The sequence below is a fragment of the Pungitius pungitius genome, chromosome 11, assembly GCF_949316345.1.
Source record: "Pungitius pungitius chromosome 11, fPunPun2.1, whole genome shotgun sequence".
Taxonomy (NCBI): Eukaryota; Metazoa; Chordata; class Actinopteri; order Perciformes; family Gasterosteidae; genus Pungitius; species Pungitius pungitius.
This window is the reverse complement of record NC_084910.1, coordinates 5,039,758-5,053,077: the sequence shown is the minus strand read 5'-3', so window position 1 is coordinate 5,053,077 and position 13,320 is coordinate 5,039,758. Positions and strand designations below refer to the sequence as shown.

Genomic DNA, 13,320 nt, shown 5'->3' with positions numbered 1-13,320 from the left:
TTGTTTGGGACACAATGGTTGGTCTGCCTGGAGCCAAACCTCGACATCAAACGGCAGGTCGAGTTTGCCCATGGCTGGCCAGAGGCCAGTCTACAGGGATGTTATCAGGACAAAAACACACGGCACAATCAGTCTGCGGGGTACCTGGTGTGGGCTTGCACTCTTTCTTCAATTAGAGAGAAAAGTATTGTTTTAGCAATAAGTACCAATCAATGAAAAAAATCATAATTTGCATGCTTAGCGCTTTCCCCTTAGACACATTGTCACCTTGCATGGACTGCCAGAGCTATCTGGAAATCATCACAGCTAATCACACAAGGGTGACCACAGATTGCATCTTTATCGCAAGTCTTTATGCTGCCTGTTCTTCTTCTAGTTTAAACATCTTGTGAGCTCCAGGGTCCCCTCTGTGTTCTTCGTATACATCACCTGAGGAAGTTGAACGCGCTTGTGCTCAGTTCACCCGGATTACGGTGACATTCTGTTTCTAGAAATTTAAGCGAGCTCACATACACACGCGTAGCCCACATGATGGCTACTTGTTCATGTAGTAGATACTTTGCAGGCTAGACATTTAATATTTAGCTTGTAAATTTGCAGCTCCACGTCCAAACATCTCAATACAGGTCACAGACCAATTTGGGCATTCTTCAATGTGACTAACCCGCAGGATATGTTGAAAAAGCATAATGTGACATAAACTGTCTATATTTAATTTATCAATGTGGTCTTCCTGAGGATTGTCTCTATAACAATAAACCACATATTATTAACTCATTACTTATGCTGCAATCCATCTAGGCAGAGAGGAAACACGGGGTGAAATGTGAATCATTCTTTTAAAGATTGGGTAATTGTTCAACAATCATGGTATATCGTGCTGTATCTCTCCACCACTTTGATACCATTGTTGAAAATGACAAGTTCTGGGAAAGCCCAGAGGAAGGTGCTTCCTCTCAGGTGGCACACTGTCAAACCAAAAAGAAGTAGAGACATTTTGCAATACATTTTGTAGGTGTGTCAAAGATTGCATTGAAAATTCATAAATGCCTATGTAGCTGTCAGCATCATTCTTGGATCAGATTGTTTCACTGAGATGGCTTTTGTATATTTGTTGTTTTGCTGCAGCCAGGTTCCCCTGCTTAACATTCCGATCAGTGCGCGTAAAAGTTTGTCCGTGGGTCCTTTTACTGAAGCAACATTCTTTGGCAAAAAGACCCTATGAGTGACTTAACAACACAACACTGGAGTCTGTTGCGTAACACAAGTTGATGGTGGTTTAACCACTCACTCAAGTCTCTGTAATGAGTAAATTATTATCCAAATATGCAGAGTACATTATTTGTATTATATTGAGTTCAAATATAGCTTATGCTATACATTTTTGATGTTTGGAAACTAAAAGGAAAATCAATTTAATTTTTGTTGAAGGTGCTTTACTATCTTGAATTTCTCATTAAGGGAACACAATTCCTCTCTGAGTGGAGACTCTTGGTCACTCAGGGTTCATCTATCCTGGATCTTTCTAAGTCTATGTGTTGATGTAATCTGTTTGTAATGTTTGCAAATATGAATTCCTGCTGCACAATGCAGCCACTGGAGTATTTGCCCCCACGGTGGGTGGTACACATGTCCGGCTGACGCATACCAAATGGCTGCGATGGCCATTCTGATCCAAACAATGGAAATCAAACATCAGGCTTTACTGGAAGCCACTTTAGATGCTGTGCGCGATTAGACTTATATATACATGGTCTCGTTTAGTGTCGCACAGCACGCACAAAACACGGAACAGCTTTTGTGTTGCGGCCTGCGTGCCTCTGCAGCCTTTACAATGGAACCTAAGCAAAAGTTTTATTAGTGAAACAAACGCTGCTATTGTTTTTTTTTTCCCCAAGGAGCTCAAAACCCATCTAATACATTGATGAATTTCACAGTTGTTGTTTTCTAAATAGCACACAATTACTGTCCTGTTACGACATTGGATGGTAAAGATTGAGCGTAAAACATACTATCTCAATGAAAGTAAAGGGCTTCCAGTTATATGGAATTAAAAGGTTTGTTGAATTATGGAAAAACCCAACATAGCAGACATTGACTTAGAAATGAAAGCAAGGGTTGCTCTAATGTGTATTCTAAGGATACATATTTTGGTGAGATTGTAGTTAATTAAAATTGCACTCTGAGACTCTTTATTGAAACTACTAGACTAAAGCAAAATGAATTGATCAAAGGCTAAACGGACACAGCTGCCACATATACTTTTACTTCATGATACATGCAGTGGATCATTACAATAAAGATATATATACATTTTTTATAAATATACAGAAAAACACACACACATTTGAATGTATGCAAAAGTATTTGATTTTAAAGATCAAAAGGATTGCTTGTATTAGTATAAAGTCATCGCAGCGCCAGAAAAAAGCACTTTTCTTTCTGTTTAGCCAACAGTAGGTGAGCTTTCCAATGCACCCTACACCCCTTCTGCAGTGTTGAGGGGGGAGACATGCAAATGTTTCTCCTTGGAAGAAACCCAGCCCCTGCCTCTTCAGTGGGAGGCACAACTCCTTAAAGTCACCACAACAAAAGCAAAGGGGAAGAAAAATCTCATTCTGAACTTGAGCTTGGGACAACATACATGCATTCATCTACTTGTGACTTGTGGGAGTGCTGCTTTGCAGGTGGATTTTCGTGACAGAAAAAAGGAACTTAACTTAATTTGACAGCATTCTGTCTTTATTGCTGAGCCATGGAAAATACAATGAAGAAACGCAGGTAATTCTTAGAAAATTGGACATTGCCCAAGTTATTTTAGAGATATCAGTCTAGATAACAAGATAAGAGCATAATCACACAATTTTGTTAATTATTATTTTTCAAATAAAGTAATCTACTAATTTCAACTAATTATTGTTAATTGTAATTAATGTATATATTATTGATTATAACAATGATATTTGTAAGTTGCTGTCGGGGTTAATTAGTGCACTGTAATTCATGTCCTTGATAGAGGTCCCTCTTTAGGATCAGACCGGAACAGAAAATGTTTAGCTGTGTCATTTGTAATGATTTGATTTGGATGATCGTTCCCTGAAAATAGTATAATCAAGTAGATTATTTCCGGATTAGTGCATCCCGTTGCATTACAACAGAAACGGTTATATTGTGAATATCATTTTGGACTTTATTTTGTAATTTACACCGGATATCGCACATGTTCATTGTGGTGTTGCGTTACTTGACGTTCCTGTCAGTCGACCTCCACGGTTGCCTTCCGCTCCGTCGTCACAAATGATCGGTACCATCTTGCTTCGGAGGGACGATAATAACTCGAACTAATCCACCACGTCCATGGCCGTTATCCCTTTCTCTTCTAGTAACCCCACCACTCTTTGAAAATTCCGCCTAAAAAGAAAAAGAGTTCTGTCCCCTTCTTTGGGTTTTCAGCAAGCGTAAGTAACGTTCACCTAGCTAACCGCGTCGTTAGCTTGCTATTGAGCATGTCCTTATTCTAACCGGGTAATGGATCTACTTTGGGGGGAAACAGCCATAAATCCTAGCTTTAAATGGTTAATGATGACGGAATCGTTATTGGCATCATCACTGAGTAACTGTTTAATCATGACTTTAATTGCATCGTATGTTGCTAGGAAGCTAACGCTAATATCTAAGTTAATGCTACCGTTACTACCCTATGATAACGGCTAACGTGACTAATTGAACGTTAAGTTCATTGATCCGTTAGCAACGTAAACGTCAGGTCAGAAACACCGACTTGGATATGAGTTGGAATCTATAACAGACAGATCATGATCTAATCCCGACCCGGGCCAACAGTGTCAAATGTATTCATTCGGGAAATTAAGATTGTTCGCCGTGATGGCACCAATTCAGCGAACTTTATTTCGGACAGTAGTCCAAACTAAAAGAGGGTTGCATTTTAAGCACTAGCAAATGGCATTTTACGAATCCATGTGTCATGCATTAGCTTCATCACTCCGCATTTGCCTGCTCATCAGTTTCAAAGTGTCTCCCCAACGCTGCAGAGGAGGTATTGATTGTGCAGACACCGTGTCCCCGTCACGGTACACTGGATCTTGTCTCAGGGTGTTTTCTCTTTTGGTGACTGATTAAAACTGTGTCCTTTCACAGGTGTACAACAACTATCCAGAGGATCTAGGGGCAGCTCTCTACCGAGAGCCATTTGACTTCAACGCCGAGCCCCCTTGGGATCCTAGCTGATGGTGGACGGGTTCATCTCAGGACTCATCCATGTGAGGGACACCGGTGTAACTTTTCAATGCCACCAGTTTGCTATGGTTTGAAACGTTTGCAGTGTAAAACCGATATGTATGATTTCATAGGTGTTAAAACTACGTCACCAGATCTATTGACAGAAGCAAAAGATGTATTAACTAGCTGGGTGTCCCAAATATATCCCAAACAGGCTAGTACTTATTTTAGATTTTCCTTTCTGATCTATTTTTATCCCTTCTATTAAAATAACAGGGAACTGTATTCCATTCTTTTAATCTGCAGTTGTGTGTTTCACTTCTCTGATTCAGTTGCAAGAAAAAGGAGATTCTTTTTTGGTTATAGATATATGTTAATATCTATAACCAAAAAAGAATCTCCTTTTTAGTAACTACAGAAAGAACAATGTTGGAAATGTAATCACTACTAGTATGTTAACTAGTAGTGATTACATTTCCAACATTGTTCTTTCTGTAGTTTAATGTGAATATATTGTATTAACTGTGTATGACCCAGTCATTGGTCATCATTCCTTCCATGAGAAAAATGGTCTGAGTGACATCGTTTAGTTGAGTTCATTTCCAAAGTCTTCCTTTTCTTTAAGGGATTACAGGGATTGAGTTATGTCCAAACCAAGTTTTAACCTGTGTTTCTGCTGAGGACTGAGATCCAGGAGTTCTATTCCTGTGTTTGTATCAGACTCGGTCCCATTATTTCGACTTACAACTATAAAAGCCATATCTGTACCGCTGTGTCAGCAGTACAGCGGGCTTTCAAGCCACAAAGTGGGTTCCTCCCACTTAACCCAAAGCTGCAGCAATGCCACATCTGGTCCGTCCACACTACCGTGGCTTTTTAATGTTTTGTGCAACATCATTGAACGTAAAGTTTTGTGATCAACGCCATCAAAAAAACCCTTTCATGGGTCGCCAGTTTAGGGATTAATGGTGATTTTTCTAGTAATAGATGCTAAAGTAAATGAACTCTGTGCCCCAGACTCTATTTTCACAGCGGCTCTTTAGAAGAATAGGCCTCTTCTACAAAGCTGTCCTGTAATGCGGAGCCTGCACTGTGCTCTGATTGGATGCTCCCTGAAAATGACTTGTTTGATTTGGGAGCTCGTCAGAAAAGGATTGGATACTAGAAACGAGCTGGAGGACACCAAGAAAAATGCATTGTCAAAATACGATTGAAGGGCTTTGCTTTTTCGACTTGGCGTGTTATGTTGACTTTTCTCATTCTCTCACACAGTTTGTTGCATAAGCGAAGGACCCCAGGGGCTCGAGTAGGCGCGAGCAAGACCACTACGGACTAGCCACGTTCTTTATGCCTGTCGGATCAGAAGAAAACGGTTGAGAGGATGAAAGGAATCGCTGATGAGCCGCAGTATTCTGTCGGTCTGCTGGAGGCGGGCACAGCCCTCTGTGACGTGATCAACCAACACATTGATGAGCAAACTCTGGTAAGGGCTCTCACCACCACCACTAGGTACACACTCTGCCTTTGAAGTGTCACCAACACCCGTGGTTGTTCTGGCGTGATTAACACGTGCCGTGTGTGTTTGCTTTTACTCATCTGCCTTCGTGTTTGTTTCCCTTTTCCGCAGTCTGAGAAGAATGCGTTCTTTGTAGCGGACCTGGGAGTTATAATGAGGCAGCATGTTCGCTGGCGAACCCACATGCCTCAAATTCGACCTTACTACGCTGTCCGATGCAACAGCAGTCCAGCTGTGATTGAAGTTCTTGCGGTGCTCGGAGCTGGGTTCATTTGTTCCAACAAGGTAGTCTCTCATACTCTCACACTGAGCAGAAAATTGCGCAGTTGAGGAGTTCGCTCCCCTTATTTGACAAGGTTACAAATATGGTGCAGCAATGTACCTTCTCTACTAGAGCAAGTACGGGCACATTTATGGTTCCCAATCCTTAGAATAGATATAAAGGCACCACCAAGTGGTCAGTGTACTGCAATGTCCTTTCTTTTATCGTATTATAATGTATATCTTTTATCTTAGATCTTCTATCTATTGTTTCTGCATATGTTTTGTCTGTAGTATGCAGTATATTAAGTGGATATTGTTCCAACTTTGTCTCTTGTTTTTCAGTCTGAGCTTGAGCTGGTCCAGAGCCACGGTATTCCCTCTGAAGACATCATCTACAGTGGGATTTGCAAGCAAGTCTCCCAAATTAAATACGCCGCAAAAAATGGCATTGACCTCCTAGTGTGTGACAATGAAGCTGAGCTACGCAAGATTTCTCGCTGCCACCCCAATGCCAAGTAAGTGTGTGAGGTATTAGTCCTGGCGGTCATGATTGTTGTGATTCAATTATTTGCCTATTCCCAAGTCATTAGATCCAATGTAGGAAAATATTTTGGGATTTAATGAGCTTGATTTTTCATTTTAGTTGTGTACAACACAAAATTAAACTCATTTCCAGCTTTCTTCTTTTGCAAGAACCAAACAATTTTTTTTTTTTAAATCCAGGCTGCTGCTCCAGGTTTCAACGGAAGCATCCATTCCGAGCGATGAGATGAGCATGGCCTTTGGCTGCTCCCTCAAGGACTGCAGGCATCTGCTGGAGAAGGCTAAGGAGTTGGGTGTGCAGGTCGTTGGGGTCAGGTGAGTCCTACCAAGATGCACTGTGCCTGGTTATGGAAACAGCTCTCTCTACCTCAGATCCATGTCAAACATGCTGAAATCAAACCTGCTACAGTGTGCAGTTTTTAATGTTGCACCATTGACTTCTTTTTCCTCACTTCCTCCACTCAGGTGCCACATTTCCAGCGCCTGCGACGATGACCAGGTGTACGTTCATGCTATATCTGATGCCCGTTGCGTCTTTGATATGGGGGTAAGTCCTGTGAAATAGTGTCATGCTGATCAAATTTGGCTAAATTGATAAGTGTTTCTTCTACATTCATTCTGCAGGAGCACAGATAAAATGCCAAATGATTATCATTGAAATCCTTTAAACATACACACAGTGGCTCAATAGGATTGTTTCTGACTTGAATCCAAATGGAATGGATCTTTGTCTTATTAAATCATGATTAGATGAATCATTTTATTTTCCAAGGGTTTTTATGTTTGTATGTAACATTTCTGTTTTTTATTGTTACGCACAGTCATGTTTTGAGCGCTCGAGAAACACTTGACGAACATTTGGTCATCCCTTGTGTTTTGGATACACGTTTGTCCGCCGCAGGAGGATATTGGCTTCAACATGACAATCCTGGACATTGGAGGGGGCTTCAGTGGATCAGAGAACCAGCTGGAAGTGGTCAGTACTGTATTTTATATGCGTTATATATCTATATATAGATGTGATTTTTTTTTTTTTTTTACTTTTTAAACTTGTCCCATTTTGCTTCCTAATTTATCCCGGTCTCTTTGGCAGATCAATAAAGCGGTCATGTCTATGGCGGACTTATACTTCCCTCCTTCCACTGGGGTTTCCATCATTGCCGAGCCTGGCAGCTTCTTTGTGTCCTCTGCTTTCACTCTGGCTGTGAACATCATCTCCAAGGAGGTGGTGGCACGGGACCTAGCACATGGTCAGTGGCATGATGTATACGCTTCATGTATAGATGAGATTATTAGAGATATTATGTGGATATCAGCGCATGTCTGGAAAGGCGGACTCTCTATGGTGCATTTGGTTATTCTCTGTTCTGTTACATGAAAGAAGGAGCATGCAAAGTCAACCAGAGAGAAGCGCACAAATGTGTGGCTGCAAAATCGTAATATGAAACGAGGAGGGGTAAAGAAGTGAATTCATTACAATGTAAAAGCTTTTCTCATCTCTGAACAGACGCTCCATCTCCCAACGACGAGCCAGAGTTCCAGTACCACCTGAACGAGGGAGTGTACGGGCCATTTGCCAGCAAACTCTCTGAAACACTGATTGCTACTCCGTCTGTTCATAAGGTAAGTCCCACAATATACACACATTTTAAATACACATTAGTCAAACATCCCACCCTGGGGAAATGTTCTCTTTGAGGCCGCTCTTCTGCTCTGACTGGCTGATAATTGACACCTTTTCATAGTTGGGCTGGTATTGCATTTCACCTGATAACAAACACAAACTCACTGGCTGTGTGTCAGGACTTCAATGCCTGAATTAAAGGTACAAATGTGACACTTTCCCTGCAACAATATGTAGAGGAAAAAAACTTGAAAATGTGTCTTAATGTTACAGAGACCCTGAATTTCAAGTAATGAAGTATTTGGCAGATGTTGATATTTGTGATCGAAGATGACTTAAGTGAATAGAATCAGGGTTAAATCAGCTCATGGCGGCCATGTTTCTTCTTCATGTGGCTCTCGCCTCCAGCGGATGGAGATTGCGTTGGGTCGCTGAATAATTGTCATAGATGGGTTTAACCATAACTCCCTGTTGTGTGGTGGCAAAAGCCCCCCCTGGATGCTCCTCTGTTCAGCTGCAGCCTCTGGGGTCCGTCCGGGGATGACCTGGACCAGGTGCTGGAGCACTGTCTGTTGCCTGAGCTCAACATCGGAGACTGGCTCATGTTCACCCAAGCGGGGGCCTACAGTATGGGTCATCCACTGTGCGCGGCCACCGACTCCCCCCCACCCCCAGAGTACTACATCATCTCCTCCAGAGACTGGTAGGGGACTCTGGAGTTAATTTGCAAAAGAAAGGTCAAAACAGAGAATTGGACCTTGACACGTGATTCATTTCCCTCCACCAGGTTTGAGATGCAGGATATTGGTGTCACCCACGAGGCTACGCTGAAGAACTTCTCTGTGGTCCCTTATTTCCTTGATTACTGCCAAACAGCGGCTGGTCTGTCCGTCCCGGCCTAGCAGTCGGCGGACACACGGCAAGGCTTGCTGTCTGCTGTCCACATTCGACCCGGATAAACAAAGCCCGCTGGGAGGATATCACTGGGGACCAGACTGAAGTTATTTGACAAACCCCAACCTAGCGTAAAGTAAGTGATTAGTCCAGCGAAACCTAAGAAGACGTTAATTAATATGCAACAAAACGGATGACTCCCTAAATATATATATGTATTTTTTCCCTTTTGCTTTGGGTGTCCCATAGCATCACAGTTTACACACGTACAATAGGCTTGTAATTATTTTAAATGATTGTTTGACATGTAGTATTATGTCTTAATTGCTTTTGCCTGATTTGTAAAGTAAGATATGTATCCCCGAGTGAAGCAGCGTATTTAAACAGTAACACAGTGCATAGTTTTCCTACAAGATTTCTATTTATGATTTTGATTGGTTGTATAGTTTATTCGGTGTGACAAAAGCTTGATTGAATCACATGTTGTTCATCTCAGTGCTTTGGGGTTACACATGAAGGTAAATTAGTCCACAGCTGGAGATGGGTGAAGAGAACCCAGTGTTTGAGTTTATCTAACGTGCCGAACAGCTTGCTCCCACACCACTGAGGCGCCAGCAGGTAGCTGCTGCACCACGGCTTAGCATGTGTTGCAGAGGAGACAAGGCAAGTGATGATGGATGAACAATCAGCTGATGTAATGGGGTCCTCAAAACATATTTTTGAAGTTCAAACTCTTACTTGCTTTTCACCTCAAAATCTTCATTGAATTTTGTTTAATATTTAGGACTGTTTACAGAATATTATTTTGCAACGTGTGCATATGTGAAGTTTTCTCCTAATCTGTGTCCAAGGCTTGATGTGAAATAACTGTTTGTCAACATGAATAGTAATAAACACCTCACTGACTGAATTGTGAACCACTGCGGCTGTCTTTTATTAATATTCATGACCTCATCCCATTCTAATCTTGGAAAATGATGAGAAGATAAACGGCTTCGGTTGGAGCAGCTAAATGTGTCAAGTCGAAACCACGTAGGAACTGAACAGAAATAAAGGCTTTGATTACACACAACAAAGAAAATACACTTGTTCCAGTGTAACAAAGATTTGTAATGTCCCTGTAACAAACAGAGTTGTGCAAAATAGACTTTTTAAGCAAAAATAGATACTGGTGTAGCACAAATGAGCAATATGAAACATTCTTTGGTTGAACATCACCGGCAGGTAAAGGTGCAAAGCGCTCATCTGTAAATAGTAAACCTTGATCATTTCAGTGTAAATGATCCTTTTGAGGGACGCAGTAGTTTGAAGTCAAATGTAAACGATCTAGTCACTTTTCTCGTACTCGGCTATGCTCATTAAAAGCAGATGTCATTGGCTGACAGGTGACATGTAGAAAAGCAAACAAGAAGCCACTGCTCTGCGAGGCTCCACAGTCCAAAGCGCAGTCTGCACGGCGCTGGGTCAGCGGGATCTTGTCGAGGTCAGCGGACTGGCTGACTTTCAATGCCCAGCAGGGTGTCCTCCTCTCGCTAGGTGCCGCCGGGCGTGCTTGGCGAGGTGGTCGCTTCGCATGAAGCGGCTGAGGCACGCAGGACAGGCAAACCTTTTCTCCCCCGTGTGCGTCCGCCGGTGGCGGGACAGCTCGTCGGAGCGGGCAAACCGCCTCTCGCAGCCCTCCCACTTGCACTTGAAGGGCTTCTCACCTGTTGCAACACAAAACCCCATTGAGCAGTTTGTTCTCATCCGAGCATCGATAAAACGTCTATTGGTACCAAATATCCTTACCCGTGTGTGTCCTCATGTGGGCCTTGAGGTGGGAGCTCTTGAAGTAGGTCTTGCTGCAGTCTTCGCGGGGACAAACATGGCTGCGTGCACGGGACGCCTCTGGCCGCAGCGGGGTCCCTCTTGGCTCCGATGGGACGCGACGGGGCGCCGGCGCGATGGCCAATAGCTTGCCACCGCCGGTGGCGGTCACCGGTGCCGGCTGGACGAAGAGGGCTGGGGCAACTGGCCGGGGGACGAGCAGCACCACAGGGCCCTTGGCCACCTGGCCTCCAAGGACGAAGACTTTGGCGGGACAAGCTTGGCCTTGCTGTCGTAGCGCGCGGGTTGGCGGCGTCGGGCTCAGGTGCTGCTGGCGACCGGCGGAGGCAGGACAGGAAAAGGGGAGGATGTGGCAGTAGACGGGCACGGGAGAGACAGCCGTAGACGTGATGGGTGTGTCAAGCGGGCCTAACGGACTCAGCCGGCGGGCTTCAGCCACATGCGGCACGGCCGTTTTCAGGGAGTTCGGTGGCGTCGCTGCAGCAGAGTTGGACTGCTCCACGTCGCTCAGCCAGCGTTCACAGCTCAACTCCCTTTGAGGGCCTTTCGTACGAGTTTGCGCCGGCCCGTCCGTGCCGGGGACGCGGCGACCAACGCAATCTGAAGTGTGACGGATCACACTGGCACATCGGAAGCGGCGCTGAGGAGCGGCGGCGGCGGCAGTGCGCACATGGAGGCGAGTCTCCTCTGTCGGCTGCCAGCTCGGACACGACACCGAGGTCGCAGCCGAGGGCGAGTGGGAGGCCTCGAAGTTGGGTGGACTGTATGGCGGCGTCATGCACTGAGAGGAACGGAGGATCATTGGAATATTTTATTGACAAACTCTTATAAACCATCTTGTCAAATGGCCTTTTTTTTAAATGGCAATTTAAGCGGTGTGTATTTATCCATATATCTTATTTTGCTCTGCTCTTTGATGCAGTAAAGTGATTTGTCATTATAAGTTATAATTAAATGGAATTATAATTTCCTCTACCGTCCACACTTTTTTCTTAAAAATGTAGTAGCTTTGTACATTTAGGATTTTTTCTTTTACGGTTCACCCGAAAAGGTCTCATCACTGGACACTCCATTATAAACCAGAGATTTGCATCCGACGCTCTGCAGGTTTGTTCTTTAAAAAAAAAACTACAGCCTGAATAGATTCCTTACCGAAAGAGAGTCCCGAAGCGTGGCGGCCCCAAAGGCGACAGCGTCATCCTCCGAGTAGTCTGAGGACGGAGTCAGGGGCCTGCAGCGACTCAGCCTGAAGCCCCTGGTCTCCCGGTGCTTATTCATGGACATCAGAGCCTCCACAGCCTCCATGTCACCTGTCCCCAAAAGAGCAGGCTGGAATTCACCCCCGAGGTCTGATGAGTGGAGCTCCTCAACATCCATGCTGCACCTTTCATTTATAAATTAGAAATAGATATATTCAATGATATAGCATGAAATGAGTGTTCGGCTCTTTCTTCCATTTGAATCGTACATGTGTTAGACTGTGTACATTTTCTCCAACCGATGCTTTGAAGCGGATTGATTCAGCCATTCATCCACATAATCAGACTACGTAGAGGGAATCATGTGAAGTGAGCATGATCATCTGCTGCTCTTCCATTGCTCGGGCCCTTTCACCTACTTCCCTGGTGTGGGGAGGGAGGGCTGCCCACACAAAACCCTCAACCCCTCCCTGACCCGAAAACAGAGAGAGAGAGAGAGACAACACACTCGTCCTGAGGCACCATCAGTAGTGGACCTGGTGGTAAATGAATGACCTTTGACCTACAGCGAGGCTGCTCCACCACCATTTTTTCCAACGCCATTGTCGTTCCATAAGAAGGAACGTCTCCCGTGGTGAAAGGTGTAGCTACTTACATGTCACGTGGGTCCTGCTATCGCGGCTCAGCGGCAACTCGCCTTTCCCTCTCTGCGAACACTTGCAACTAAAACTCTAAGTAACGTTTCCCAGTTCCCCCCCTCCGCCTCCCATTCACTTTCGACAGTTGGGGTCCGGTGTGGAGGGGGTTCGGACGGGGGCGGGGCGGGCCGGGGGGGGGGGGGTTGACGCCTCGCCCAATGGGACGCAAAGGTGTGTGTGGAGCGCCGACCAATGGGAGGGCGGCCCGGTGCGTGATCGTGAGCTGACGGCGCCGTGGAGGCAGCGTGGTACACAGCAGCGTGGGCGTGTGAAAAAAAACATTCCTGACTACACGCGGCACCCATCATTCCCCCAACCCCTCCAATACACACACACGTACAGACACACACACACACACACATACACACACACGTACAGACGCGCCACGATCTTGGGTGAGTCAATTGATGTCACGGTGATTATAAAGAGGACCAGGGACACACCTTCCATGAACCAGATTGTTGGGGTAATGAAATGGAGAAAAGTGATGCCCTGTCATCATATGTTAGATTTTAA

General features: G+C 44.5%; 2 protein-coding genes across 5 annotated transcripts; one reads left to right on the top strand and one right to left on the bottom strand.

The window, feature by feature from the left end:
* Positions 1 to 2,570: 2,570 nt before the first annotated feature.
* On the top strand, positions 2,571 to 9,997 carry LOC119197699 (antizyme inhibitor 1-like). Of its 2 annotated transcripts, none has more exons than XM_037454231.2 (12): positions 2,571 to 2,781; positions 4,159 to 4,280; positions 5,512 to 5,722; positions 5,867 to 6,040; positions 6,362 to 6,534; positions 6,743 to 6,877; positions 7,028 to 7,109; positions 7,464 to 7,538; positions 7,656 to 7,812; positions 8,070 to 8,185; positions 8,675 to 8,889; positions 8,974 to 9,997. In XM_037454231.2, the coding sequence occupies exons 3-12, from the start codon at positions 5,621 to 5,623 to the stop codon at positions 9,086 to 9,088; spliced, it is 1,344 nt and encodes a 447-aa protein (XP_037310128.2). In that variant the 5' UTR covers positions 2,571 to 2,781; positions 4,159 to 4,280; positions 5,512 to 5,620; the 3' UTR covers positions 9,089 to 9,997. The 2 variants fall into 2 exon arrangements, with proteins under 2 accessions (XP_037310128.2, XP_037310127.2); XM_037454230.2 differs by lacking the exon at positions 2,571 to 2,781 and adding an exon at positions 3,229 to 3,458.
* LOC119197698 (Krueppel-like factor 10) lies at positions 9,991 to 12,888 on the bottom strand. 3 transcript variants are annotated; one of them, XM_037454229.2, is made up of 4 exons: positions 12,762 to 12,888; positions 12,060 to 12,291; positions 10,869 to 11,688; positions 9,991 to 10,786 (listed from the first exon to the last, which is right to left on the bottom strand). In XM_037454229.2, coding segments are annotated over exons 1-4 (1,257 nt in total). In that variant the 5' UTR covers positions 12,764 to 12,888; the 3' UTR covers positions 9,991 to 10,583. The 3 variants fall into 3 exon arrangements, with proteins under 3 accessions (XP_037310126.2, XP_062421453.1, XP_062421454.1); XM_062565469.1 differs by lacking the exon at positions 12,762 to 12,888 and adding an exon at positions 12,376 to 12,744; XM_062565470.1 differs by lacking the exon at positions 12,762 to 12,888 and adding an exon at positions 12,394 to 12,744.
* Positions 12,889 to 13,320: the final 432 nt, after the last annotated feature.

What these genes read in the sequence shown, in the direction of transcription:
- LOC119197698 (XM_037454229.2), bottom strand. An exon ending in CGCTTCGGGACTCTCTTTCG is followed by an intron (nt 11,689 to 12,059) that starts GTAAGGAATCTA and finishes CGTTCCTCTCAG; the next exon opens with TGCATGACGCCGCCATACAG. An exon ending in CCACATGAGGACACACACGG is followed by an intron (nt 10,787 to 10,868) that starts GTAAGGATATTT and finishes GTGTTGCAACAG; the next exon opens with GTGAGAAGCCCTTCAAGTGC.
- LOC119197699 (XM_037454231.2), top strand. Translation starts at nt 5,621, where the DNA reads ATGAAAGGAATCGCTGATGAGCCGCAGTATTCTGTCGGTCTGCTGGAG. An exon ending in GGTTCATTTGTTCCAACAAG is followed by an intron (nt 6,041 to 6,361) that starts GTAGTCTCTCAT and finishes CTTGTTTTTCAG; the next exon opens with TCTGAGCTTGAGCTGGTCCA. An exon ending in GGCACGGGACCTAGCACATG is followed by an intron (nt 7,813 to 8,069) that starts GTCAGTGGCATG and finishes ATCTCTGAACAG; the next exon opens with ACGCTCCATCTCCCAACGAC.